Source organism: Neofelis nebulosa, chromosome 17, assembly GCF_028018385.1.
Source record: "Neofelis nebulosa isolate mNeoNeb1 chromosome 17, mNeoNeb1.pri, whole genome shotgun sequence".
Lineage (NCBI taxonomy): Eukaryota > Metazoa > Chordata > Mammalia > Carnivora > Felidae > Neofelis > Neofelis nebulosa.
The window spans coordinates 11,397,827-11,424,189 of record NC_080798.1 but is presented as its reverse complement, the minus strand read 5'-3'; the positions used below and the strand labels follow the sequence as shown (position 1 = coordinate 11,424,189).

General features: G+C 55.2%; 1 protein-coding gene and 1 long non-coding RNA gene across 6 annotated transcripts; one reads left to right on the top strand and one right to left on the bottom strand.

The window, feature by feature from the left end:
* Window positions 1-926: 926 nt before the first annotated feature.
* On the bottom strand, window positions 927-26,363 carry EML2 (EMAP like 2). Of its 5 annotated transcripts, none has more exons than XM_058709724.1 (22): window positions 26,051-26,360; window positions 23,262-23,480; window positions 23,047-23,170; window positions 22,750-22,854; window positions 20,682-20,710; window positions 20,136-20,265; window positions 16,745-16,894; window positions 16,119-16,188; window positions 15,909-16,019; window positions 14,628-14,723; window positions 13,609-13,743; window positions 12,640-12,739; window positions 9,579-9,733; window positions 9,300-9,425; window positions 7,614-7,745; window positions 4,246-4,313; window positions 3,862-3,950; window positions 3,525-3,622; window positions 3,011-3,098; window positions 2,312-2,407; window positions 1,541-1,671; window positions 927-1,207 (listed from the first exon to the last, which is right to left on the bottom strand). In XM_058709724.1, exons 1-22 carry the CDS (start codon window positions 26,220-26,222, stop codon window positions 1,082-1,084), a joined length of 2,550 nt encoding a protein of 849 aa, XP_058565707.1. In that variant the 5' UTR covers window positions 26,223-26,360; the 3' UTR covers window positions 927-1,081. The 5 variants fall into 5 exon arrangements, 4 of the variants coding, with proteins under 4 accessions (XP_058565707.1, XP_058565708.1, XP_058565709.1 ...); XM_058709725.1 differs by lacking the exon at window positions 26,051-26,360 and adding an exon at window positions 24,388-24,412; XR_009256303.1 differs by lacking the exons at window positions 927-1,207; window positions 3,525-3,622 and having other exon boundaries at window positions 26,051-26,363.
* Window positions 16,013-19,333, top strand: LOC131500461 (uncharacterized). Its single transcript, XR_009256304.1, has 2 exons — window positions 16,013-16,574; window positions 18,969-19,333. It is a non-coding gene; the product is annotated as an uncharacterized LOC131500461 (long non-coding RNA).

Sequence of the window (26,363 nt, the reverse complement as noted above, 5' to 3'; positions counted from 1 at the left end):
TATCTGAGTCCACTGAATCCAGCTGGGCCCCTCCCGGCCCACCTAGTTTTCATGACCTGGCAACTTCTTTTTATCATTCATGCTGGATAGAGCTGGGTTGCTGGGTCTGGCAACCCGGAGTCCTCATACCCCACCTCCCAGACATTTACTGTGTCATCTGCCCACTTGCCTAAAATGTTTCCTTGCCCTGGTTCAACCTGTGGTTCAGGTGGAGGTTTCCACTTCTCCCACTATCCCACCTCCCTGGCCACAGGGATTGGTTTGGTCCCAGGCTGATCTTCACCCAAGTGGAGCCAATCAGAGCAGACCAACCAGCAGGCCAAGTTGATTGATCTGCAGATGAGCCAATCACAACTTTTCCCTGGGATTTTTTTTTTTTTTTTTTTTTTGGATTGGAGGCCCAAGGCTGTAGACAATGAGCTTTGAAGCTGCTGGGTGCCTTGTGTTCGTGGGGTAGAGGATGCAGGTTCCAGAGAAAAATGCTGACTTGCAAAAGGTCGGGGAAGGTATGGCAGGAGTATCCTGATTGCCCTCAAATCTTTGGTTCAATGGCCCTAGAGCCCGGAGGCACATCTGCCCTTCCCTATTTGGCAATGTGGGCCAACTGAGCTCTCTTTTGGTCCAGGTTAGAGCCAGCTTGGTTTCTGTCAACCTCAAAGACCCATAAAGACCTAGGTAATGGTCCCCCATCACACTGTGATGGACACACACACGCCCTGCCCCATACACATGCTTCAAGACACTGAATCTGGGGACACACACACACACACACAGACCCTCGCACTCCACTTCAGTGCATGTGTCTTTATTTCTGGATGATATAAAAGAATAAACTTAAAAAAACACTCCAAACCAAACACCTTAATGGCTCCCCCAAAGCAATGTGACCCCTCTCCCCCCCTCCCCCGATAAATAGAGACTTCGGTCAGTCTACCCTCCCACCCCCATAACCCCCTCTGCTATAGACATACTCTGGTTATATATTACTCTACTCGGCAATAGACATCTCCCGAAAATAGAATTCCTGCCCCGTCACCTGACCCTATCCTGGCCCCATGGGCCCAGGACTCTTGTCCCCAGTTCAGACCACCCGCCACTGCAGCACACTGGTGTCCTTGCCCCCTGTGGTCAGGGCCACGCTGTCATCGCACAAGAAGGCCACATTTGTCACGTGGCTGCTGTGTCCTCCATATTTGTGGCTGAGGGCCTGTTGACAGGGAAAGAAAAAAGTGAAAGAAGGCGATCTGTCTCGTTCCTGGCTGCATCCCCTGTGCCAGGCACATAGTAGGTGCTCAAGGAATATTGCTTGCACTAGTAAGGATCAAACAACCAAAGCTCCCAGAATCGCAGACACTCAGAGCAGAGCGTTGGCACTCTGGACTCTGAAATTTACCGACTTTTAGGTTAAGAATGACCCTTGGGCTCAAGCCACTGCCCTCCTCGTACAGATGGGAAAGCTGAGGCCTGGAGAGTGCCGCCTCAGTCTTGCCCGCAGTGTTGCTCATCCCCACCCTGCCAGCCCCCCCCCCGGGGGACTCACTCGGGGCTGACAGCAGGGGTAACTAAACAGGTGCACTTTGCCAAAGTCATCGGCTGAAGCCAGCAACTTCCCGTCATGGGAGCGGGCCACGGCGTTGATGTCGGTACCGTCGGCTCCCTCAGACCAGATCCCTGTGGGCAAGATGAGGGGTGTGTGGTGGTGAGAGGTCAGCCTGGGCCCGGGACCCCTGAGGTGAGCAGGCCCCAGCCCCAGGCTCCCCGCCTTTCTCCCAGCCAGCCTGGCTTGTCTGCAGCCAGGGAGGAGAACTGGAATCATCTTTTGTAAATGTGTATCTGACCCTGGCCCCCCACCGCTCCAAACCCTTCTGTGGCTCCCTGGTGGCCTTGGAGAAAGCCTGGGCTTCCTAGCACGACCTCTGAACTCTGCCTGACCTGGTCTGCCACGCTGCTCCAGCCTTGTCCTCCCTAACGCTCCCCTTGAACTCCACAGCGATTTAGCCGTCCTGCCTTCTTGGATTTCTCCAAATGCCAAGTTCTATGCCACCTCCAGCCTTTGTGTACAGGGTACGGCTTCCTATCCTAGGGACTGCTTTCCTTCTTCACTGCTTCCTCATCCTCCAGGTCCAGCTTCGATATCCCCTCCTCCAGGAAGCCCTCCGTGACTCCCTCCCAGGCTGGGACCAGATGCCAGCCCAGTCTACACCGGTCTCCCGCCCTGGGGATAACCAACAAGAGACTATGAAGACCACCAGTGAAGGATGTTGCTCGGAACCCCTGTTCTCAGTGGGACCTCCCCCATCCCAGAACTTACCAAACACCCCAAATCCCAGGACGCAAGTAGCAGTGGCCCATTCCACATTCCTCACAGCATCGACACTAGTGATCTGCTTACAGGTAGCCGGGTCCCCTGGGGCAGAAAACAGGGGGAGGGGTTCAGAGCAGAAAGAACTGGGTCGCCTGGGTGGCTCAGTCGGTTGAGCGTCTGACTCTTGATTTCAGCTCAGGTCATGCTCTCTCGGTTTGTGAGTTCAAGCCACCCGTCAGGCTCTGGGCTGACAGTGGGAGCCTGCTTGGGATTCTCTCTCTCTCTCCCCGCGCCCCCACTTCCAATAAACTTAAAAAAAAAAAAAAAGAAAGAAAGAAAGAAACAATTACTGACTTAACCCATTCATTTTATAGTCAATGGGCACTGAGGTCTGAGACAGGAGGCTAAGGTCCTAGGGTTTATTCCACCTCTCCAGACTTGGCTGAGGGGGCTAGATCCTGGGTGGTGACACCCCAAGCCTGAGCAGGGGCATCTGCTTAGAGACCTGCACCTCACCCATCCGACCAGGAAGGGGAGGAAATGGGAAGCCAGGAGGCCAATCAGAACAGCCCCTGAACACAGGAGCCAGAGGACGGAGCCTTGAAAGCCCCTCCTCCCTTCCTAGAAGTCAGGGAAGTCTATGTAAATCGCACACGTAAATAGGGAGGCTGGAGGAGGGCCGCCTTCGGCTTTCAGAGAACTCACAGTACAGGATCTCGTAGTCCCCGGAGTTGGTGACGAAGCAGCTGCTGTCCTGGGCCCAATCCAGGTGGGTGATAAAACTGGAATGGCCCTGCGGAGGGGGAGGGAAGGGGTGGAGTTAGAGCTCAAGCGGGTAGGATTCGACCAGGAAAAGCGGAAGGCAAAATACACAGGTAGGGGGAGAACACAAGGGGTCTAAAGGAAGGATACACAGCCTTTGGAGCGTGGGGGCGGGGCCAGACTACCATGGGCGGGGCCAGACTGCGATGGGCGGGGCTAGACAGAAAGGGCTTAGAACACAGGGGGAGTTTAGAACGTGGGCAGAGCTAGACACAGAGGGGCTTATAACACGGGGGGTGGGGGGGGGGGGTAATGTGTGGGCGGGGCTAAGACTCCTGGTTGTGATCAGGGCAGGCAGTAGAGTGTTGAAGCTGTGCTCCCTTGAAGTAGAAAATTGGTTAATTCTGCGGCCCCTGGTAGGGGTGGCGGCGCGGGCTGGGGGCCACTGCCCACTCACCGAGCACTTGCCCAGGCGGCTGACCTTGCGGCCGCCCTGGTCCACCGTGTACACGTACACCAAGTTGTCGTGGGAGCCCACGGTCAGGTACGCCCCGTCTGGGGGAGGGGGAGGGGGGGGGCTATGAGGAGGCACCCAGGCTCTACCCCCTTCTCTCTCCGATTCAGCCCCCGCCCCCGCTATGCCAGACTCCTCAGCTGTCCCAAGCTCCATCCCCGCTACAGTCCTAGACCGGCCCCTAGGCCTTGCCACACAGGTTCCACTCCTTCCCCCTGCTAGTAACTGAGCCTCAGTTCCCAGGCCTGGCTGCTCCAAGATCCAGCACCGGGCCGCTTACCTGGAGAGAAGCTGACCACTGAGATCTGCTCATTGCCATCTGTGTGGATAGCCACCAGGTCGTGGGTCTCCGTGTCCAGCAGCAGCCATCTTTAGGGAGAAGGCACGATTGGGGAGGGGGTGTGAGCTGATCCGGTGCAGCAGGGGGTTGAAGGGGGCAGGGGATCGGGGTGGGGACTCTGAGGGGCCTGAGCTTGGGACCCCAGAAAAGATTTGGGAGAGAGGCTGACTCCAGACGAATACTGAGAAACAGTCTGGTGAGCAGGCTGTTAATTGCAGACTCTGTGGGCTCTGGGGACACAGGGGAAGGGAGGTTTTGTCAAGGGACAGTTCTGGGAGGGGAGGGAGCAGAGAAACCCTCTGCAAATGCCCAGCTCAGCTTTACCTGCCAGTCACTGTGCCCACGGCCAGGACAGAGCCACTGGGGTGGAAACCAGCAGAGCGGGCAGGGTCCTGAGGGGAGAGAGAGGAGGCAGGGCTGAGAACTGGGGTCTCCGGCCTATCTGGCTATTCCCCTACCGCAGCCGCAGACACCCCAAAACCATCCTCCATTTTTTGTTTTTAAACTGTGTTCTTCTGGGTTTTTTTTTTTTAATATTAAAAATTTTTTTTTAATTTTTTTTTTCAACGTTTTTTATTTATTTTTGGGACAGAGAGAGACAGAGCATGAACGGGGGAGGGGCAGAGAGAGAGGGAGACACAGAATCGGAAACAGGCTCCAGGCTCCGAGCCATCAGCCCAGAGCCTGACGCGGGGCTCGAACTCACGGACCACGAGATCGTGACCTGGCCGAAGTCGGACACTTAACCGACTGCGCCACCCAGGCGCCCCTAAAATTTTTCTTTTAAAACACATTTATTCATTTTTGAGAGACAGAATGTGAGTGGTGGAGAGGCAGACACAGAATCCGAAGCAGGCTCCAGGCTCCGAGCTGTCAGCGCAGAGCCCGACGCGGGGCTCGAACTCACGGACCGTGAGATCATGACCTGAGCTGAGGTCAGACACTTAACCAACTGAGCCACCCAGGCATCCCTTTTTAAAATATTTTTAAGTGTTTTTTTGTTTGTTTTTGTTTTTGAGAGACAGAGAGAGCGAGCAGGGGAGGAACACAGAGAGAGAGAGAGAACCCTAAGCAGGTTCTGCAGGGTCAGTGCAGAGCCCGGTGTGGGGCTCGAACTCACGGAACTGTGAGATTGTGACCTGAGCCGAAATCAAGAGTCGGTTGCTTAACCAACTGAGCCACTCAGACGCCCCCCAAACCATCCTCCTTTCCTGTGTCAGCTCAAACACAAAACAGTCCTGCTCTCACTGTGGACTCTAGATCCATTTATACTCCCGGTCTAAATTCTCACAGCTTTATTCATCTGTGACTTAGGTAATTTTCTAGAAGTGAGATTTTTTGGGACAAAGGATAGCCATATTTTGAAGGCTTTGGAATGATAATGCCAATTTGCTTTCCATAAGATTCTATCAACTCATCACCAGGCACGTCCAAGTGTCCGTTTCCCCACATCTTTATTAAACACCTGGCAAGGGGTATCACCACTTCTCGATCGTTGGGGACGTTTGGTTGGTGCGCAGGCAATAGAGCGTCTTGGAATCAGACTCGGGTTCAAACCGACTCTGACACTTCCTAGTTATGTGACACCAAATAACCTTCCCTGTCTGAGCCTCGGCTGCCTCATCTGGCCAGTGGAGAACATCAACGTGTGCTCCCCGGGATTCTTCTAAAAACAAGACGTAAAGTCCTTAGAACAGCAAGCTGGTTAGTAAAATGGCTTACAGGCAGCACTCGACAACAGTTGGTTTGGATTAAAATCGCACCGTGATGATTTTTACCTTATCAAGCCTGTTTCCAAATGGGGATCTGTCATCCCCACTGCCTTGTGGAGGTTGCGAGAAGTTGAAAGGACGAAGGGGGTAAAATGCTACGCCAGTTTCTCTGGGCGCCGTCAACAGACTGCCTGAATCAGAAAAATCTACGGGAGCGCGTTAGAAACTGCAGATTTCCGGTCCCAAACGCAGACCTCCTGAATCAGATTCTCTGTGGGTGGGGTTAAGAGTTCTGTGTCTCCTAGTCGGTTTGACGTCATAATGAGGATTATTATACGTGGCCCTAACAATTTCCAGAACATACCATCCCTGACTCAAAGTTCAAAGGCCATCAAGTGTCCCAGAATCAGAGGTAACCCTAGATTCCTTGAGCGAAGTCTCAAAGCGTGGTGTGGGGGATACGATGGAGTGACATTCTAGTGTCCCATACTGCACAGGTAGGGGAGCTTAAAAACTATACTGCCCAGGGGCGCCTGAGTGGCTCAGTCGGTTGGGCGGCCGACTTGGGCTCCAGTCATGATCTCGCGGTCGGTGAGTTCAAGCCCCGCGTCGGGCTCTGTACTGACAGCTCAGAGCCTGGAGCCTGTTTCAGATTCTGTGTCTCCCTCTCTCTGACCCTCCCCCATTCATGCTCTGTCTCTCTCTCTCTCAAAAATAAATAAACGTTAAAAAAAATATATATATTAAAAAAACTACACTGCTCAGAATCCCTTGCAGCTAGGGTCCCACCGGGATTTGGGTCTAACAATCCGTTGTGCTGACAGAAAGCAGAGGGCCTGCTCTTCTATTTCCGCTCATCATGGGGGCTGGGCAAGCAATGGCATTGGCTATGATCGTAAGCCGTCGCTGGCCTTAAGAGGAAAGGGCACACGGGCGCCTGGGTGGCTCAGTCGGTTGAGCATCTGAGTGTTGATTTCAGCTCAGGTCACGATCTCACAATTCGTGGGTTCGAGGGATTCTTTTTCTCTCCCTCTCCCTCTGCCCCTTCCTCCCCACCCCCCCCCATCTCAAAAGAAATAAATAAACTTAAAAAAAAAAAGGCAAGTACATGGAGTATCGAGTATACAATGCAAATGTAGCCAGCACTGGATTGCTCTAGAGCAAGACGGTCTAACAGAAGCTTCTGCGATGCTGGAGACGTTCCTTATCTGTACTTCCCAACATGGTGGCCACTAGATACATGTTTGAAACGTAGCCAGTGCAACCGGGGAAGTGAATTTTTTTTTTTTGTTCGTTTATTTAGTTTGAGAGAGAGAGAGAGAGAGAGGATGAGCAGGGGAGGGGCAGAGAGAGAGGGAGAGAGAGAATCCTGAGCAGGCTCTATGCGGAGCCCGACTCAGGGCTCAAACCCTCGAACCCCATGAGATCGACACCAAGAGTCGGATGCTCAAACGACTAAGCCACCCAGGCGCCCCTGAATGCTTCATTCTATTTACATCTTTTTTTCAACGTTTTTTATTTATTTTTGGGACAGAGAGAGACAGAGCATGAACGGGGGAGGGGCAGAGAGAGAGGGAGACACAGAATCGGAAACAGGCTCCAGGCTCCGAGCCATCAGCCCAGAGCCTGACGCGGGGCTCGAACTCACAGACCGTGAGATCGTGACCTGGCTGAAGTCGGACGCTTAACCGACTGCGCCACCCAGGCGCCCCAATTTACATTTTAAAGTTAACTGAAGTGTGACGACCCACCCTATTGACCAATGAGGCTCTAGAGACAGCCCTTGCTGTGACCACAGCTTTCTGCAGCTGTGACAATGGCATTGTCCTGACCCCACCCAAACCACGCTCCCCTGGAGGCAGGGGCAGCGGCTCCCCTGGCAGATTGGTTTGGTGCCCTGAGCCCTGACATATGGAGACAGGCGCTTCTGTCAGAACAGGGTGCCGAGTCCCCCCCCCCCCCCCCCCCCAGTCCCCTTACCTCGATGATCCTACTCCACAGGGGCCGGCGGGACTCCGCACTCCACAGATGCACCAGCTTATCCTGCCCGCACGTCACAAACTGTGCCCGGCTGGGGTGCGTGGCCAGACCCCACAGTTCTTCCACGTGACCCTGGCGGGAAGGGGAGACGGCAGCATGGAGCCCGCCAATCCGGGCCCTTTCCCCACCGAGCCTGGTCCCAGAAAGAAGTGCCAGGCCGGTCCCGGCGATACACTGGGGCCACAGGTGACCCGGGGAAGGCCCTTTCTCCAGTACGTCTGAAGGAGGCCGTGACTTGAGCGGACCCTCGCCCCGGTGTGTGGCTCGGGGTGAATGCTCCCCTTCTCTCCAGGCCTCTGCTGTCCAGTTTGCACAACGCAGGGCAAGAGACATGCTGGGTGGGAGCTGGAGCCTTGACCGGCTTGAATCGGGTGGTGTCCAGAAGGCTGTGGGATCCCATGGAGGGCACTCAGCCTGGTGAATCTGACCTCAGCTCTCTCTTACGGACTGGACAGGTGCCCTCTCCCCAGATCCTCAGTTTAATCTTCTGTAAAATGGGGACATCGTTGTGCTCACTTGAATCATGGATGGAAGGTGTTGAGGCTAGTACAAAGCGCTCGCAAAATGGAAGTGGCTTTATTATTATCATTATTAATAACGTGTGCTAATAATACGCTATTAAATAACAACGAACACTGATAATATAATTGTTGACGTTAGTATAACGATGCATGGTAATAAAGCTCTAATACATATTGACCTATTCATAATATAATCAACGATGTGTAATGTTGATGCTATTTTGGGGGGGTCTCTAAGTTCCCTTCTGGGAAATCCCTCTGATCCTGGTTTTCCTCCATGTTCCAGGGAGACCAGAGCCAAAGAGAGATCTAAATGCAGCAGCATGATCTCAGCTAGCCTGGAAAAGGGGAAATGCCCGGAAGGAACGGAGGTATCCAGAGCCACTGGATCCAGGGGTAACTTTGGCCAAGACTTCTGTGACAGGCACCATCTAAATGCCGTCTATGAACCGACTCATGGGATCCTTACAAACCCCCACGAAGATGGGTTCTGCTGCTGCACCGTTTCATAGAGGCACAGAGACTGTCATTCACTTGCCTCACATCACACAGCTAACCAGCAACAGGGCTGCAATTTTGATCCCAGGCAGTCCCGCTCCAGAATTCCTGTTCCTGACCATCCTACTATACAGCCCCTCGGCGGGCCGGTGGGGGGTGGGGGTGGGGGGGTGGGGGTGGCGCCGGAGTGTTAACTGGGTGTAGATAGGGTTTTGGCACGCCAGGACGAAGGGGCGAACATGTGAGCTGCCAGACGAAAAACAGGCCAACCCCAAAGGGCCTTCCCAGATCTCAGGAGGTGTGTGGCCCAAGGTGCATGTGGCCCAGGTGACAACCTGCCAGGACACTTACCAACAGAAAGGGACACCACCCCTGATCAGAAGGACGGGGTGGCCGGCTGCGGCGGGGTCCTGCCAGCGGGTAACTCGTTGGCTGCTGGGGCAGGGGTCCTGGGACAGGGGTGGGTTTACGGGGTGGGAGCAGGTAAAAGGGAAGGTGAGTGGAGTTTGTCAGGCCAAGGGATGGGGTGGGGAGGTGAGGAGAAATGGAAGTGGGAAGAGAAGAGGAGAGAAATGGGGAGGAGGGCAGGTGCAGGAGAATCGCTCACCTGGACGAGCAATGAGAAGCCTGTGTGGACAGAGCCCTGCAGGATGCAGTTGCGGGTGGTCCCCACGTACAGCGTGTCTCCCCGACCCTCAGCCACAGTGCGCACCGGACCGAAGTCCTCTGGTACCTGAGGGTGAGGTTGGGGGCATATGAGTGTAGGGCACAGGCAGAGAAGGGGTGAGGGAAAACAAGCTGGGGAGAGGAGGGTCCATTAGGAGTCGGGGTGGGGGCGGTGGGAGGAGGTCCCCTCACCTTCACACGAAGCTGTCCCCCTCCTCACCTCTACCTCCTGCAGCTTGCTGTAGTCGGAACCCCAAAGGACCACCCGTCGATCACGGCCCCCTCCGGACACCAGCGTCCCGTCCCGCAGGGCGCAGAGCCCAAACACACCGCCATCGTGGGCACCCAGCACCGCCTGTGTGATGCGGTTCCCACCTGTGGGGGCAAAGGGGTGGCCAGGGAGCAGGGATCAGCATGGGGGAGCTGTCCCTGTACTGACCCCTGAAACGCCTCCAACTGTCAATCCTACATTCAACCACTCACTTACCTTTCTATCCACCCTTCCACCCACCTGCCCACTGCCCATCTATTCAAATATCTTATCATCCATCCATTAAACCATCTGAACTAACATCTACCCAGTCACTTTTGATCCATCCACCCACTCACCCATTCATTCATCCACTCATCTACCTACTGGTCTGTTCGTCCATCTATCTACCTATCTACTCACCCACCCACTCACCCCCTCATCCATCCATCCACCCATCCAGTCCAGTCCATCCATCCACCCACTCACCCACCCATCCAATCGATCCATCCATCCATCATCCATCCATCCATCCATCCACCTATCTGATCATGTACCCACCCATCAATCTACCCGACCATCCATTGATCCATCCATCCTTCCATCCATTCATCCATCTATCCATCCATCCATCCACCCACCCATCCATTTACCCACCCATGTACCCACTCACCCATCCATTATCCATCCATCCATCCATCCCCCTATCTGATCATGTACCCACCCATCAATCTACCCAACCATCCATTGATCCATCCATCCATCCACCCATCCTTCCATCCAAACATCCATTCATCTATTTATCCATCTATCCATCCATCCATCCACCCACCCACTTACCTACCCATCCAATCGATCCATCCATCCATCATCCATCCATCCATCCACTTGCCCACCCATCCAATCCATCAATCCATCCATCCATCCACCCACTTACCCACCCATCTAATCGATCCATCTATCCATCATCCATCCATCTATCCACTTGCCCACCCACCCATCCAATCCACCCATCCATCCATCCACCTATCTATGTACTGATCCACCCACCCATTCATCCACCTCTCATCCATCTGTTCACCTCTTTCATTCAACTACTCATTCACCAGTCAATTCATCCTTCTACCCAAACATCCACCCATTTTCTAATCCATCTACCCATTCACCCTGTCAATCTAATCATCCATTCATTCATCCGTTAACCCATCCAATCAACAACTGTGTGTAACCAGCATTTATTCTGGGCCCAGCTTCATAGCGGATGATACTGGGAACACAGTGGTGACCAAGACAACCTCAGATCTTGCCGTCACAGGGTTCACAGTCTATTTTCAGAAACAGACCTATTACCAGTCAATGACAACCCAAGGTGGTTGGGGCTAGGATAGGGAAAGCCAGGAGCCTGGGGGATCCCATAGAAGATACCCAGCCTAGTAGGTCAGGGAGGGTTTCCTGGAGGAGGAGACAGCTGAACAAGGATCTGAAGGATGAATAGAAGTCAGCTAGGCCAACAGAGGGTGGGAAAGGGCTGCATGCAGAGGGAACAATGTGTGTAAAGGGAAGAGAGCAAGAGCATGCGCTATTTAGAGAACTATAGAAAATCTGGTTTGACTTCATGTAACATGCAAGGGGCAAGGGAAGGCAGGGCCAGACCACACAAGGTCTGAGGCCTCAGTGAGGAACCTGGGCCTTGTCCTGAGGGAACCAGGGAACAATGGTAGAGCTTGGCAAGGGGAGAAAAGGGTCAGATTTACACTGGGTTCTGGAATTTGAGGAGGCAAGATAAATAAAGGCCAAGGACCAGGAAGGAGGCTGGGGCAGGGACTCAAAGGAACAGTCCTCAACTCAGATGTGGTGCCACACGTCCACTTATCATTCTGTCCACTTGTCTTTCCAACCACCCCACCACAGCTCTACGGGATGGACCCAGTGATGGGTCTGGGGATATGGAAACGAATCAGACCCAGTCTCTGCCCTCAGAGAGCTCACAGTCTGCTGGAAAAGACACACTGTCAGTTATTCAGAGCTTATTCTCAGCTGTGTAATTTCAAGGGAAGCTCTGAGCCAGCCAGGTGCCCCATGAGCCTGGGGCTTCTCATCTGTGAAATGGGAATAATATTCAGTGCACCCTTGATTTAGGAGCATAATGTACGTGAAAGCAAACGTACCCAGGCCAAAACAACTCACTGATTTGTTCATGGCATCCATCTGCTGGGACAACCCATTCTTTGCTTGATTCATCATTCACCCAAAGGCTAGAGCAAGCTTGTATTCACCCCATTAGCGTTTGCTGGGACAATACATTAATCCATTGGTTGGAAGAACCATTTATTCATTTCTTCATCCATCCATTTGGCTAGAACAATCAACTCTTTTACTCATTCAGCAATCAATCTACTTCCTGGAACGATCCATTCTTCGTAATATATTAATCCATTGGCTGCGGTAACCATTCATTCGTTCATTCACTCATTCATTCAGTCATTGCTTTATGGATCCACTTGCTGGGAAAAGACCTCTTCATTTATTTTTTTTAAGACCTCTTCATTTATTAACCCCAGCATCCATCATGGGGACAACCATTCATTCATTCAGTTGTTCACTCACCCAATCATTCACCATTAAGGAGGTCAGTACATTCACTCATTCTTCCACTCACTAAGCAGGACAGCCCCTTCATTCGTTCATTGCCTTAGTCATTGATTGCTCTGGGACAAACCACCTCTCCATCCACCCACCCACCCACCCACCCACCCATCCACCCACAAGTGGGTTAACCATTCAATTCACTTATAATTCAAACTTGATCCCCACCACAGGATTTGCAGAGGACAAGGGTGGGGAATAAGTCAAGATTTCATGGAGATGGGGATACTGGAGCCGAGCCTTGAGGGGGATATAGGAATTAGACAAGTAAGGATTTAGCCTGTTGTATCATACATTCCGTACAAGCTCGGTCAGAGGAAGGCTTGGCCAAAGGGGGTTCGGGAGGGGGCTGGCTTGGGTACCAAACAGGTGGAGTGAAACTGACCTTTGCCCCAGACATAGAGGTTCCCCCCCGAGTCCCCGGTGACCACATCGCCACCCTCCAAAAAGGTCACACACAGCACATACTTCGGTTTCTCGTGTTTCTAAGGTGGGGGAGAAAGGGAAGGTGTCAGAAGGTTGCTGAAGCAGAGAGCCTCCCAGAGCCCACCCACCATCCAGGACCCGTGGTCAGGGGATCCCCGCCATGATGTCGGGTATGAGGCCCATTGTGGGGCACCCCCGTCTCCAACCTGCCTCCGTGCACTGCTCATGTAGCCTAGAGCTTCTGACCACATTGTCTCCCTTGCTTACCCCTGGAAGCACTTCCTGCCTCCTCTCTTGACTTTTCTTCTCTGTCCTTTCTCTGCCCCCGGGTCCCCCCTCTCTGTCCCTGGGTCTCCCCCTTTCTGTCGCCACTCTCCCCCTGCACCGTCTCTCCTCCCCTTTCCTTGCCCATCCTCTATCTCTATGTCGCTCTCTCTGCCTCTCCCCACCCTCCCCTCAGTATCTCTGTCTCACCTTCACCTATGCCTGGTGTCCTCCGGGCCTCCCTTTTTGGGGTGGAAGCTCCAGTTCTCACCCATGGAAGGCGAGCCCTGGCAGAGGGGCCCCTGCACCTTCTCTGCCAGGCCCTCTGCTTCCCGCTCAGTGTCTGTCTGCCTCGGTGCGCATCTCTTTCAGCCAGTTGGCCTCTGACCTCCGTGTTTTTCCACACTATGGCCAAGCAGAGCACTGCCTATTGAGTATTTACTATCTGCTAGGAGCTACTATGGTCTTCATCCCGCTGAATCCTCACAACTTTAGACAGTTAAGGAGGATGATCCTCATGGTATGGGATAAGGAAACTGAGGCCCCAGCAGAAATTCGGCATCCTCATAATCCGGGACCCTCTGGGACCCTCTGTTTTGTCTGCCCGGGTGTCCCTGCCTGTCTCCTTCAGGGCCAGCCTGTCCCCGCACCCCGGGGCACTCACCTCAAAGAGGCCCTGCCGTTTGCTCAGGCTGCCCCCCTCCAGACTCCAGAAGTAGATGTGGGATTTTCCGCAGGTGATGAGCACGGTGGGGTCTGTGGGGTGGAAGGTGGCCACCAGCACGGCCTCGTTGGAGCACTTTGGAGAGTGGGGGAGATTCAGAATGACGACCTCAAAGCCACTAGGGCCACCCCATGTAGGACCGCCCTATACAGCTGCATGGGTTGTGCACTGCACAACCTACTCGCCTGTGTCTTTACTATACAGGCAAGCTAAAATACTGAAGGCAGGGCCGGCCAGCAAAGCATTACTGCCACCTTTATCAACATGACAGCAGATCTTGGAGAGCCTCAACTCTGCATCAAGTGCTGTGCTGAGTACTTTATCCATTAACTGCTGTACTCCTCAAAGCACTCCGTGAGGTACGGCTCATTAGCGCTCCCCATTACAGGTGAAGTGAGGCGCAAAGAGGGGAAGTCACTTGCCTTAGGCCACACAGCCAGGTAAGAGTCAAGTCCAGAATTAATTCACATAGGTCTGACTCCAGAGCCCAGCCTCTCAACTACTAAGTCTCTGTCCACAAACTGTGGGCCCCAATCCGGAACCTAGGTCTCCAAAATAGGCACATGACCTTGGGCAAGTAGCTCTCCCCTCTACCATGCCTCAGATTATTCCCTAGAAGTCAAGCCGCCACCCAGAGATGCAAGTCAATGTCCTGGATGTCACAAGGCTACAGTCAGTAGCTGCCTTGCACCGACCTTTTTGTTGTGCCTGGTCTAGCCACCCCCCATCCCAACATCAAAGCCAAGGCCCTACTAGGAAGATGCTACCATTATCCCCACTTTACAGACGAGCAACCGAGGCTCAGAGAGGGCAAGCCGCTTGCCTGAAGTCACACAGCCACCAAATGGCAAAGCTTGGCCTTGAATGTGAGTCTGTCTGATTCCAGACTCCTAACCACAGAGATCCAGCCAGTCCCACAGAGGCACCCCAAGGAGGCGGGGTGAGAACGGTCACCCCACCTTGCCATCCACCACCTTGGCCTCCTTGGCCCAGTCCCACACGGAGAGCATGTGATCGTTCGATTCGTCCACTGCACAGAGCAGGTTGCCTCCATTCTAGAAGGAGGAGAGAGGAGGGGGAGTGGAGAAGGGGGGTCAGGATCCACCCCTTCAACACTCTGCCCACACAGGAACTTCCCACTCAGGTCTGTTTTAAGATTTTCAAAGCTCCCGGCCCACATTAGATGAAACACATGCAAATACACTCCCTGTCCGGCAGCCATGTACACATCTTAAAGGGCTTCTAGAACTTTCCTTTTGAAATGACTCCTCCCTAAGAAATTCATCTCATTTACCCTCAGTTACTGTTTCTCTGCAGGAGTCCTGAAACCATCTAATCTGCATTTTTATATGAAAATGACTTTATGCACACAAAATGAAATGACTTTTATGCACACAAAATGAAACAACCGAATTACTAAAATGTTGGGTGTTCACACCTTTGGTGAAACAGGTTAATTTTGATTTTGCAGGGTTCCCTCCTCCCCGTACACACACACACACACACACACACACACACACACACACAGTGTCACCAAAGTAGCTTTTCTCCACCACTCCCCACAATGCCCTTAAAGATCTCCTTAGGCCTCAGAAAACCTGTGAGGCTCTAGTCCCGTGCTTCTTGGTTTTTATTCCTCAATCCATTGCTGATCAATACTTTGGTAAAATACATTTTGATAAAAATGTGAAATATGATAAAAAAAAAAAAAAAGCCCACCCATCACAGACTAGGATGTTGCAGGAAATATGAAATTGCTCTGCAAATTCCTGAAGGCTTACTCTCCATTTCTGGGCTTATCTCGCCCAGAACTGCCATCACCCATCCTGCCGACACCCATCTAGGCTGGACCAGGGAACCACAAGGCCTTACAAGGACCTTTCGCAAAGGAAAGTGGGTGCCATTAATAATGTAACCAGCATGACCAGTCACCGAGGAGTTTGTCTGGGAGCAATCAGGACACGTGGGTCCCCTTCATAAGGGCTAAGGGAACAGCCCTGTAAGGTCACCAAGGGTTGGCCTGCAGGGCGGGCAATTCTGCAGGGGGCGTGGCCTATACCTGTGACGTCACAATTAAGGCATGCCCCCTCCCCCATCCCAAAGCGGCGCACACGCGGGGGTGTGTGTGTGTGTGTGTGTGTGTGTGTGTGTGTGCGCGCGCGCGCGCGCTCCTGACTTTGGAGGAGGGACTCCTGACTTTGGAGGAGGGGACAGGCGAAGGGTCCCCGCACAGGACTTACAGATTTGGAAAAGCCCACACAGCACACAGCTCTGTCAAACACCCCCAGGCCCAGCACGTGTAAGGTGGAGAGGGAGACTGAGTCCCAAATGCGCACGTGGGGGGGTAGTGGCTGCAAGGAAGAAAGAGGCCTGTTACCTGGGGGGCCTGGCTGTCTGCCCCCACCATCACCCCACCCCAGTCTCCGGTCCCTCCTCCTCCAATCTGTTACCTTCCCCTCCTTAGAGGTGCCTGCCACCTGTCCAGTGGCAATGGTGACCATATCAGGGTGGACAGCCAGGCTGAGAAAGAAGACAGATGGACAGGGCTCAGTGGGAGGGATGGGGCTCAAAGGGGGGCCCAGGACTCCTCCTCCCTTAACAGGCTGAAGTCACAATGCCTGGCTATTCATCCCACAGGTTGGTTGAGTGAGTTATTTAGCCAATAAACATCGATTTAGTCCTTCTGTAACAATAAGGGGCTACTCTCCAGGTACCCAGCCTCGGAAGCAAGACTCTGTCCTGGGGTCTCTTAACTCAAATGCCCATACGGCTCAGGACTGTACCCAAGTGGTGGCCAGGGGGGCACAGCCATCAAAAGGGGCTGTCGCTGCCTGGCTCCCACCCTTTTAGGATCATCGGGGGGCACCAGCTAGGAGTTTCGGAAAAGAAGTGAAAAATCCAGGCATGTAAGTGAATTCACCGACCTTTAAAATACTGATGATCAGTCTACATTTTTTTCCTGAATTCAGCCGGTAGGCCAAGCAAAGGCCTGGCCACAGCCACCTCCCCCCCCCTCCCCCCCCCCCCCGGCCTCCCCCACCCTCTGCCTCCAAGAGTGGCCCCTCCCAGGCCTCACCATTTGATGTCATCATTGTGGCCCAGGTAGTGGCGCTGCCTATGCTCCTCCACACTGTACAGCACGGCCACGGAGGCCACAAAGTACACTATCTCCCCCGTGGGCAGCAGGTAAAGGTTGGCCCGGCAGTCTCGGCCTCGGTAGCCATAGCTGGAGATGCCCGGGGGCCGGTTAAGGAGCCTGTTTTGCATCGTACGTGCCAACTCAACACCTGCAGTGAGGTTTTCCTGATTCCACTCAGACCCCGTCGGGGGGTGGGGGGGGAGAGGGGCGGTTGATGGTACCCCCCCCCCCCCCGGAATATATCCAACAAAATATTAAACCCCGTGGGGCACCCAGGTGGCTCAGTCGGTTATGCATCCGACTTTGGCTCAGGTCATGATCTCCCGGTCTGTGAGTTCGAGCCCTGCATCGGGCTCAGAGCCTGGAGCCTGCTTTGGATTCTGTGTCCCCCACCTCTCTCTGCCCCTCCCCCGCTCGTGCTCCGTCTCGCTCTCTCAAAAACGAATGTTAAAAAAAAAAAGTTTTTTAAATATTAACCCCAAGAACCTGTGACTATAACCTTCCTTGGAAAAGGGAGTCTTTGCAGCTGTAATTAAGGATCGCAACATGAGATTATGCTGGATTATCTGGGTGGGGCCCAAACCCAATGTCGAGTACCCTTATAAGAGACAGAGAGGAAAAGACACCGAACGTCACCAGGGGTGTAGGTAGGACCCACATGAAAATCAGAGGTTGATTGGAGTGATGCGGTGTGGCTATAAGCCAAAGAACCCCAAGGACAGCCAGCAGCCATCCAATGCTAGGAGACATAGATCAAATTCTCTGCCAGAGCCTCTGGAGGGAGGGCGGTGGGCCTGCTGGAACCTTGACTTTGGGCTGGGAGAGAAAATCGTTCTGTTTTAAGCCACAGAGTTTGTGGCGATTTGTTACAACAGTCACAGAACGCTAATACAACCCCCCCTCCCCTCCAGAAGGGTCCTGTTAACACTAAGTTAGCTCATATCTGCTCAGAATCTCCCCATGAGTTCCGTCTCAGAGCAAAAGTCAAAATCCTTATGAAAGCCCGGGCACGAGGTCTAGCCTGACCTGGGCCGGATTCCTCAGTCCTCAGTCAGGCTCCACTCCCACTGGCCTCCTGCTCTCTGTCCTCACCTCAGGGCCTTTGCACCTGCTGTTCCCTCCACCTGAGTACTCCTCCCCCTCAAGTCTCCATGGCTCCCTTGCCTCCTTCAGGTCCCTGCTCAACTGTCAGCATCTCAGAGAGGCCTTCCCTGCCCGTTCTATTTAAAACTGCAAACTCATGCACTCTCACTGCCACCCCCCCACCCCCCCCCCCCCCCCGCTCATATTTCTGTCATACACTCATCAGAATCCCACACGGTTTAACTTGGTATAACACGGCTTAACTGTCTCCCCAACTAGAGTATGTGCTCCGGGAGGGCAGGGATCTTTGTCCATTTTGTTCACTGCTCTATCCCTGGAGTCCAGGGCCTGGGACTGAACAGACATAGGAATTCAGTATCTGATGAAGGAATGGCTGACCCTCCCCTGTTCAGAACTTTCTATGGCTCCTCCCACTGGCCTGCCTGGCCCCTTCCTGGCCCCAGTAGGGCTTCTGCCCTCCTGTGCTCTCTGATCTTGGAGTTCCTCAAAATGCCAAGATCTTTAGTCCAGGCCTTGGCACTAGCCTTTTCCTCTGCCTAGTACATTCTACCTGGTCACCTCCTCAGAGCTGCCCTCATGCTCACCTCCTTCACCGGCCTCATGTCACTTAATAATTACCTGGTTAATTTGTTAACTGTCGCTATTTCCCAATGAGGCTGTGTGCTCCCAGGTGGCCAAGACTGGGCTGTTTCATTCACTCCTATAACTCCTCCTCTGGGAAGCCCTCCGTGACCCCCAGGGCTGGGGCAGTTGCCCTTCTGGGTTCCCCCATCCCAGCCCTGCTCACTGTGGGTTATCACTATCAAAGAGTCTGTCCCCACACTCGACTAGGGGCCCTAGGAAGGCAGGCTGTCATGATGATCCCTGGGTGCCCAGCTCGTGACCCCAGATGTTCAGAAAATATCTGAACGAATGCTGCCATACGGGTCTCGACCCCACAGAAGTGGTCCCGCCCTGCAGTCATTTTGGAGATGGGGCATCCGAGGCCCACACTGAGTTTTGCAGTCTCAGCTGACCCCGCCTGGCACAAGGGCTTAGGGTGCTTTGATTCTCATAGATGTTTCCGGCTCTCTCAAAAAGACTCTGGGCTCCAACATCCCTGCCTCCACTAGAGCGGAAATCAAGGCCGAAAGAAGAGGACGGGGCCTGGGTCCCTAGGCTGCTGATCTGGAAAAAGCGTGGGCCACGGAGGCAAGAGTTCTCGCCCCAGAACTGGTCTGACTCCCGAGGACAAGGCTCAGTCCTTTCCTTTGGACTCAGCTTTGTCGTCCAGACAGTGAAGGCAGTAATTCCCGAGCTGCAGGCGTCAGAGGGCTCTAGGAGGCCACGGGTTGTACAAATACACTCTCAATGCTACAAAAGAGAAGGATTGTTATCATTCGCCGTATTTACACATAAAACAACTTAGAATGGCGCCTGGCATCTAAGTCCTCAATAATGAGCAGTTATTCTTTGATCAGTTCCTGTTTGTGGGACACACGTCATGAGCTCAGCACCTTTATACCTCCTTTCCCGGCTCTATGAATCTGAAATCCTGAAACCCATTCTTCAGAGGACGCGGCTGAGGCACAGAGAGGCGAGGTGATTTGTCCAGGATCACACAGCCCAGCTGGGCTGGGGTTTCAATCCAGGTCTGCCAGGCCCTTAACCATTTCCAACTCCTTCTGTTTCTCAGATACACCTAGGTCACTCCGGCCACAGAGCCCTCAAACCTGCCATGCCCTCCGTCTGGAACATTCTCCTTCTAGCTCTTCCTATGCTGGCTCCCAACTGTTCAACTCACAGCTCAAATGCCCCCGCCTCAGAGAAACACAGTGACTCTTCCCACATGACTTTAGGTTCCTGTGTTCCCAGCATTTATTACTTGGCTGGAATCACCGTGTTTATTTAATCACTGGCTTCTGTTATCGTCTCTCTCTTCTCCTTTAGAAGGTGAGCCCCAAGTGACCAGGGCGGGACTGTAGAGGAGAATCTGACATATGGAAGGCCCTCAGCAAACATCTGCTACTTTAGTGCATCGTAAAAAGGTCATTTCAACTAACCTGCTTTCCTCGGCACCGCCCTGACCCCAGGGTCATCCTGACCCCTGAGGCCGCAGGGGCCTGCAAGTGTGATTCACTGCAAAGACCCTCTCTCCCGCAGAAGTCCCCTACCAGAAGGGTGTTTGTCTCTTCCAGACGGGGGGATGAGGGGCAGGGAGGAAGGGATTACAGCAAAAGGATACACCCAGTCCAGCTTGAGCCGGCTGGAAGGCAGCTCAGAGCGCGCGTCGAGGCTGTAGGTGGGCGCCAGCTCGGTGGGAATCAGCATTGGCACAGGGCGCCCCCTCAGGAACATTTTCACGGAGCCCTCCTCTGCCAGGACACCCCCAGAGGTCAGGCGCCGCCACCAGCCCGCACCCCAAGTCCCTCTCCCCTTCAGGCTTCACTCAACAACAAAAACAAAAATGCATGGAGGGGCACCAGGGTGGCTCAGTCCGTTAAGCGTCGGACTTCAGCTCAGGTCATGATCTCCTGGTTCACGAGTTCGAACCCAGAGGCAGGCGCTGTGCTGACAGCTCAGAGCCTGTTGCCTGCTTCAGATTCTATGTCTCCTTCTCTCTCTGCCTATCCCCTGTTTGTGCTCTCTCTCTCTCTCTCAAAAATAAAGATATAAAAAAAAATTTTTTAACGCATGGGGAAACTGAGGCCAGAGAGGCAAAGGCTCAAACAGCCACGTCTCCTGACCTCCAGCAATCCCCAACCAAGCTCCTCCCCCTCTCCCCACTCACCCATGCTGAAGATAACTTCTTTGGTTTTGCTGTCAGGAAAGGGGAAGAAAAAGCGCCCTAATTAGCAGACGGGTCTGAAAAGGGGAGAAACCACTCCCCTACCCCACCGCTGCCCGGAGGTCTCTGATGAATAATGGGGGCCGAGTAAGAGGCGGAGCGCTGCCTCTCTGCAGGCCGTGTGCTTTGCTCGGTTGATCTTGCAGAGCCTAAGACACAGGCCCAGAGAGGCAGTGATCGCCAAAGATCACACAGCACGAAGTGGCAGGGACGCGATCCTGGAAGACGGGAGTCACCAGGGACCCCTCCCTCCTAATCAGCACCGCTCTCCCGGAGCTCCCCACCCCCAGTCCCACGGTGCCCCAAACTTCAAGCAGCAAGAGAAGCCGAGAAGGTTTAAGGGAAGGGGCGTGTCTCCACCTTCCCTTCGCCGGCGGAAAGGGGTGATAGTCGCGGACCTGGGTCCCTGGCGAGGGTGAGGGGAGCCCCGGATCCAGGCCCCGGGAGTGCAGGGAGGAGGGGGGCTGCAAGAGGGTCTCACCCAGCTCCAAAGCTACTCATGGCGGCGGCTGGCGGAGCTTCGGGGCCGGGGGTGGAGCCGGGACGGGCTCCGCCGCTTCCGGCCCTGGGAGGCGCCCGCGCCGCCGCGCCCTGCCCCGCCCTCCGCGGCCGACCCCGGGAGCCGGCCGGTCATTCTGGGTCTCAGATCCCGGGCTGTGGGGTCCTGATACCAGGCTCTTTTGGGGGGGGTGGGGGTGGGGGAGAGTGTTGTTTGAGAACAGGACTAGGGGGCGTGTCTGCCTGAGTTCAAACCCCAGCCCTGCCACTTGCTAAGCAGTGTGGACAAATTGCCCCACCTCTGCCTCGGTTTCCTCCTTTTAAAAATGGGGGTAAAAAGAGTACCCACCTCGCGGGGTGATTGCGAGGATTATATTGGTTAATTCATGTCAAGTGCCTGGAGTAGTGCCTAGTACATAGCGTCATGGACGTGTTTGCTATTATTTGAGTGGGGTTGAAATGTGTGGTTTTTGACCCAGTTCCTGCCTTAGTTTAGCCCCCAAGCCCACTGCATCTAGACTCCATCCTTAGTTTTTTACTCTGCCCTGGGCTTCAGGGTGGTCCAGCCTCCAGAGAATTGACCACGCCCCACATTCTGACCACACCCACCTCCCCTTCCGATCCGTCCCCAGAGTTGATAATTGACTGCCCCTCCCCGGCCCTCTCCGCGCCTCGGGTCCCGCCAGGCATTCTGACTACTACCACTTTACAGAAATCCAGTCCCTGAGTTGAGTCTGTTCAAGGCCTCCAGGTTGGCCCCGCCTCCTGGTATTTGACCACGCCCCCTGTCGCCCCGCCCCTCTGGTCTTGTCGCAGGCTATGCTCCACCAACTAGCCTCTGACAAGCCACCAGCCGGTATCGAGCCCAGTGACCCCCACCCCAGGTTCTGATTCTGAGTTGAGTCTGTTCAAGGCCTCCAGGTTGGCCCCGCCTCCTGGTATTTGACCACGCCCCCTGTCGCCCCGCCCCGTCTCTGACAAACCACCAGCCGGTATCGAGCCCAGTGACCCCCACCCCAGGTTCTGATTCTACCCAGGCTAACACTCTGGTCATGCCCTCCAATTCCAATCATGCCCCCGCCCCCCAATTCCCCTATTCCCTGCAGAAATTCCCTTGAAGCTTCTGCCCTGGCCCCACCCCTGAGACCCAACAGGGACTCTTTTACTTAATGGCCACGCCCACAAGCCTGGCTCCTCCCTCAATTTCCACTCTGGCTCCACCCAAAAGACCCTAACCATTCGCTTCCCCGAAGTTCTAGTCCAGCCCCTTAAGGCTTGGCCACACCCCCCAATGCCCGCAGAGCCCTTGCGGGCCTTCCTCTTCGCCCGCGCTCTCTTAAGACTGGTCCCTCCCAGCCTCGGCACTGTCCCCGCATTCTGAACTAGATGACCCCGCTCTACGGTACCACCTCGTGGCCTGGGGCATCACCCGAAGTTCCGCATCCCCCCTTCCAAACCAAACTGGTGTCCTGGCCTCACCCTCTGTGACAGGACCCCCACCCCAGACACCTACCCTTCCTTTTTGGCGCTGCAGTTGCTGCTAGAAGATGTGGTGCGGCTGCGGGGGTCCTCGCGGCGCACCGAAGCCAGGCGCTCTGGTGACAAGCAGCGGCGGGCGCTACGAAGAGAGAGCGCATTGTTAGGGCGGAGCCTGTGAGGTTAGCAGGCCAGTGTAAGAGGAGGGCGAGAACCTCCTGGCACTTGCCATTGCCGGAGTTCGGGCCCACGAGCCCATCCCTCGCCGTATAAACAGCCTCTGTCTCCCATACGGTCTTGGAGGAGGCTAGAGATCCAGGCTTCCGTGCCTTACCTGCGCCCAGAGGTCGCCTCCTTCTTGGGGGAGGATGGAGAGGTGGCATAGCCGCCCACGCGCCTCGGGGGTCCCGCGCCATTGAGGGGGGTCCTGGTGGGAAGGCCTTTCAAGAGCTGACACACTGGAGGATGGGGTTCCGGGACAGAAGTAGTGAGTGCGAGGTCCGGGTCCCGACGTCTCCCCATCTCATCCCTCCAGTCTAGCAAAGATACCTGAGGCCGTGGTGCCTAAGCGTGGAGGCGCCCGGCCCTTGGGGGTGCCCCTCGCGCGCAGCGCAGCGCCCTGCTCTTCGCACGCCCTCAGGCGACGCAGCGCGTCAGCCAGCGCCGCCTTTAGGACCGCCAGCTCGTCTTCCTGCAGCTGCAGCCGCTGCTCCAGCGCCGACACGCGGTCGTCCACCTCCATGCCGCTCGTGCCCGACAGATTGTCATCTGGAAGGAAGGGTTAGCGCTGGCTGCGGAGACCACTCCGGAGCTCCAGGGCCGGAGGGGTCCGCCCCCCACCCCCACCCCTCTCCCCCCTTCCCGAGTTAAGGCGAGGCCAGCCACTCCCCCTTCCTCTCCCTCGACCTGCGGCCGGGACGCTCAGAGATGGGCCAGGAAGAGGGTTACGAGGGGGAAGGAAATCCCCAACGCTCTCAGTCCTTTGCCCCCACACTCCTCTGCCCGTCCTGGAGATGTGACCTTAGGGAAGTCCCTTACTCTCTTATTTTCTAAGATGCTCCGAGTCAGGAGCCTCTCAGCTCTGGTTTTAAGAGTCTATGACTAAGATGCTAAATATCTATGAGTGATATCAGTATTTTTTTAAACGACACCAACTAACTCCTGGTGACACCAACGTTCTAGAATTGATCCCCGATACTCTCTGACGAATATCAATATTTTATCCCTGGGACTAAAGTTCCCTTTCTGTTTCTTAAGACTTCCCCAGCTAAAAGGTGATGCCTGGTCCCTCCCCTTCCCCTTCTCTCCTCACCGTGGGGTTCGACCCCAGAGAGTCAGTTGCAAGGACAGAGTTTCTGCGGCCCCTGGCGGTAGACTTGGGGGTTGCAGGCAGCGCATCTCAGACCCGGGAGACCCACTGGGAGATGCGGGCGGGGATCCGGCTGCCAAACTCTAGCCGGACCCTCTCTCCTGTTCCTCTTTTTTTTTTTTTTTTTTTTTAATCGCTTCTGTACCCCACGCCCCAGAGTTGGCTCTCCCTCTCCTCTCCAGCCCATGGTACGGCCAAATAACTCCTCCATCACCCCCCAAACCCACACCTAGCCCATTTCCCCGAAGTGGGAAGAGCGGATGACTGAGGCATCCCTTTCCCCTCTCCCTCCCAGACCACTCATACCCAGACTCATTGCTGGCCACAACTGAGGAAGACCTGGCTCCCAGCCGGGTGGAAGTGAAGGTAGTATCATTAACAGGGACGGGGCGTGGAGGTCGCACCTGCCATCCCGAGTCGGAAGGCCGCCCCGCCCGCCCGCCGGGCTCCGCAGTGCAGCCGTCGGTCCCTCCCCTCCCTCCCCCCACCCTAGCGGCCCAATCGCCAGCCCGGCCTCGCCCGCCCTGCCCCCCACCCAGCGCCACTATGGTCCGGTGCCCGGACCTGCAGAGGAAGGTGGGGGCCTCCCGAAGTCGGAGGAAGGGAGCTGTCAGGACTGAGAACTCGTAAGAAGAGGGAATCTTGGGGTCCTGCTGGTATCCCGTTTTCCACCGGAGGAAACTAAGAACGGAGGTTGGGGAGGCGCGCGGAGACTCGCTAAAGGTCACTCGGTCATTAAATGAGGGGCGGGAGGGCCCAATCACCTAGTTGTGCCAGGCCCCCTCCTACCCACCTTTACAGATTCGACCCACCCCCACCTCCCCCAAAGAGAGAGAGACACAAATTATAACGTTATAGTGAGCTTGCGTGTGACAGGCAAAACACTTAGCAAAACACTGGCTCATGGTAGATGCTCACTAAAGCCAGAATACAATGAACCATTATTATGGTACCTACTGTTCCAGGCAACTCCAGTAATGGTGGGATTCCACCCGTTTTAGGAGGAGGGGAGGAGAAAGGGGATTGAGGCCCAGAGAGATGAAGTTACTTGTTCATGACACACAGCCTTCCGGCAGCCGAACAGCCAGGCTGAGGCCTCCTGCCTCTTAGAGGGGCAGAGGAGGACAAAACAAACATTCTGGTCCTCTGCCAACTCCAGTGTGACCGGGGGAGTGAGCCCACAAACTGGAAGATAGTCTCCTCTGGGGGGGGGGGGGGAGAGGCTGAGAGAAATGGATAGCATTCACCTAGGTCCTTCAGCCCCCACCCAGAATGACCACCTGCATCTTGAGGCCTCGCCCGGTCCCTCCACCCCAAACTCAAGTCCTCTACTCCTTCCTGAGCACTCCCCCAGCCCTTTTGCCCAGAGACCAGCTCTGGTTTCCCACTCGTCCCCTTCTCCCCTCCCCTCTGCCTCCTGCTCCCCCTCATCTGGGCCTGACACAGTGGCCTTTCTGGAAGGAGGAAGGGGTGTCTAGGAAGGAGGGGTGAGTCCCAGTGAGTGGGAGTGGCGGGGGCTGAGGATTTGCAGGTAGAGTGGAGGCTGAGTCCTCTGGTTACCCTGCCTGGTCCCACACACTGCCCACAAGCCAACACCAAATCCCACCTCCCCCTAATCTGTCAGTCCCTCTGCCAGAGAGAAGGGGGAGGGTCCCAGAGGATTGAGAGGGTATAGGGTAGAGTTCCAGACCTTCAGGCCTACCCCCTTCGACCCCAGGCTCCTGAAGGTTCTGCCCCCTTCTCTCCATCCAGCCACCTCGGGAGAAGGGGAGGGTCGAAGCGGGTGGGGGACTGGGATCAGGGTTTTGGGGATCAGGAACCTTGCTCTGGGGTCAGGGTCCACCTGGGGGGAGAGAGGAAGATCTTCAGCAAGGGGCGAGGATGGGGACTTGGAAGGAGGAGGTTGGGGCAGGAGGAAATGGGTCCAGCCCTGGGCGGAGCCAGGGTCGGAACTGAGGAGGGGTCTCACCGTTGCAGTATTGAAGCAGCGAGGACGTGTCGTAGAGGCCGCAGAAGGCCGGGCCGCGCTCCGCCATCGCCCCGCCACAGCCACCGCCGGCCCCCCCGGCCCCAGCCTGGTCCCGGTCCCCCCCTCCAGGCCCTGCCTCCCGTTGCCATAGCAACGCCCTTCGTTCCAGCATCCCCGGCTCGGCCCGCCCGGCATCAGGCGGCCGGCGCCGGGCCTGGCACCGGGGTCATCCCCCAGGATGCCAAGAAAGGGGGGTCGGGACACCCCCTGCCAGGCCCCCCCCTTGGACACAATCCTTGGACCGGGATTGGTT

Coding starts and splice junctions, on each gene's coding strand:
- EML2 (XM_058709724.1), bottom strand. CDS start 26,222: ATGCTGGAACGAAGGGCGTTGCTATGGCAACGGGAGGCAGGGCCTGGA. Junction 14,724..15,908: donor GTGTGGGCTTTTCCAAATCT/GTAAGTCCTGTG, acceptor TCCTCCTTCTAG/AATGGAGGCAACCTGCTCTG. Junction 13,744..14,627: donor CCAAGGTGGTGGATGGCAAG/GTGGGGTGACCG, acceptor CACTCTCCAAAG/TGCTCCAACGAGGCCGTGCT.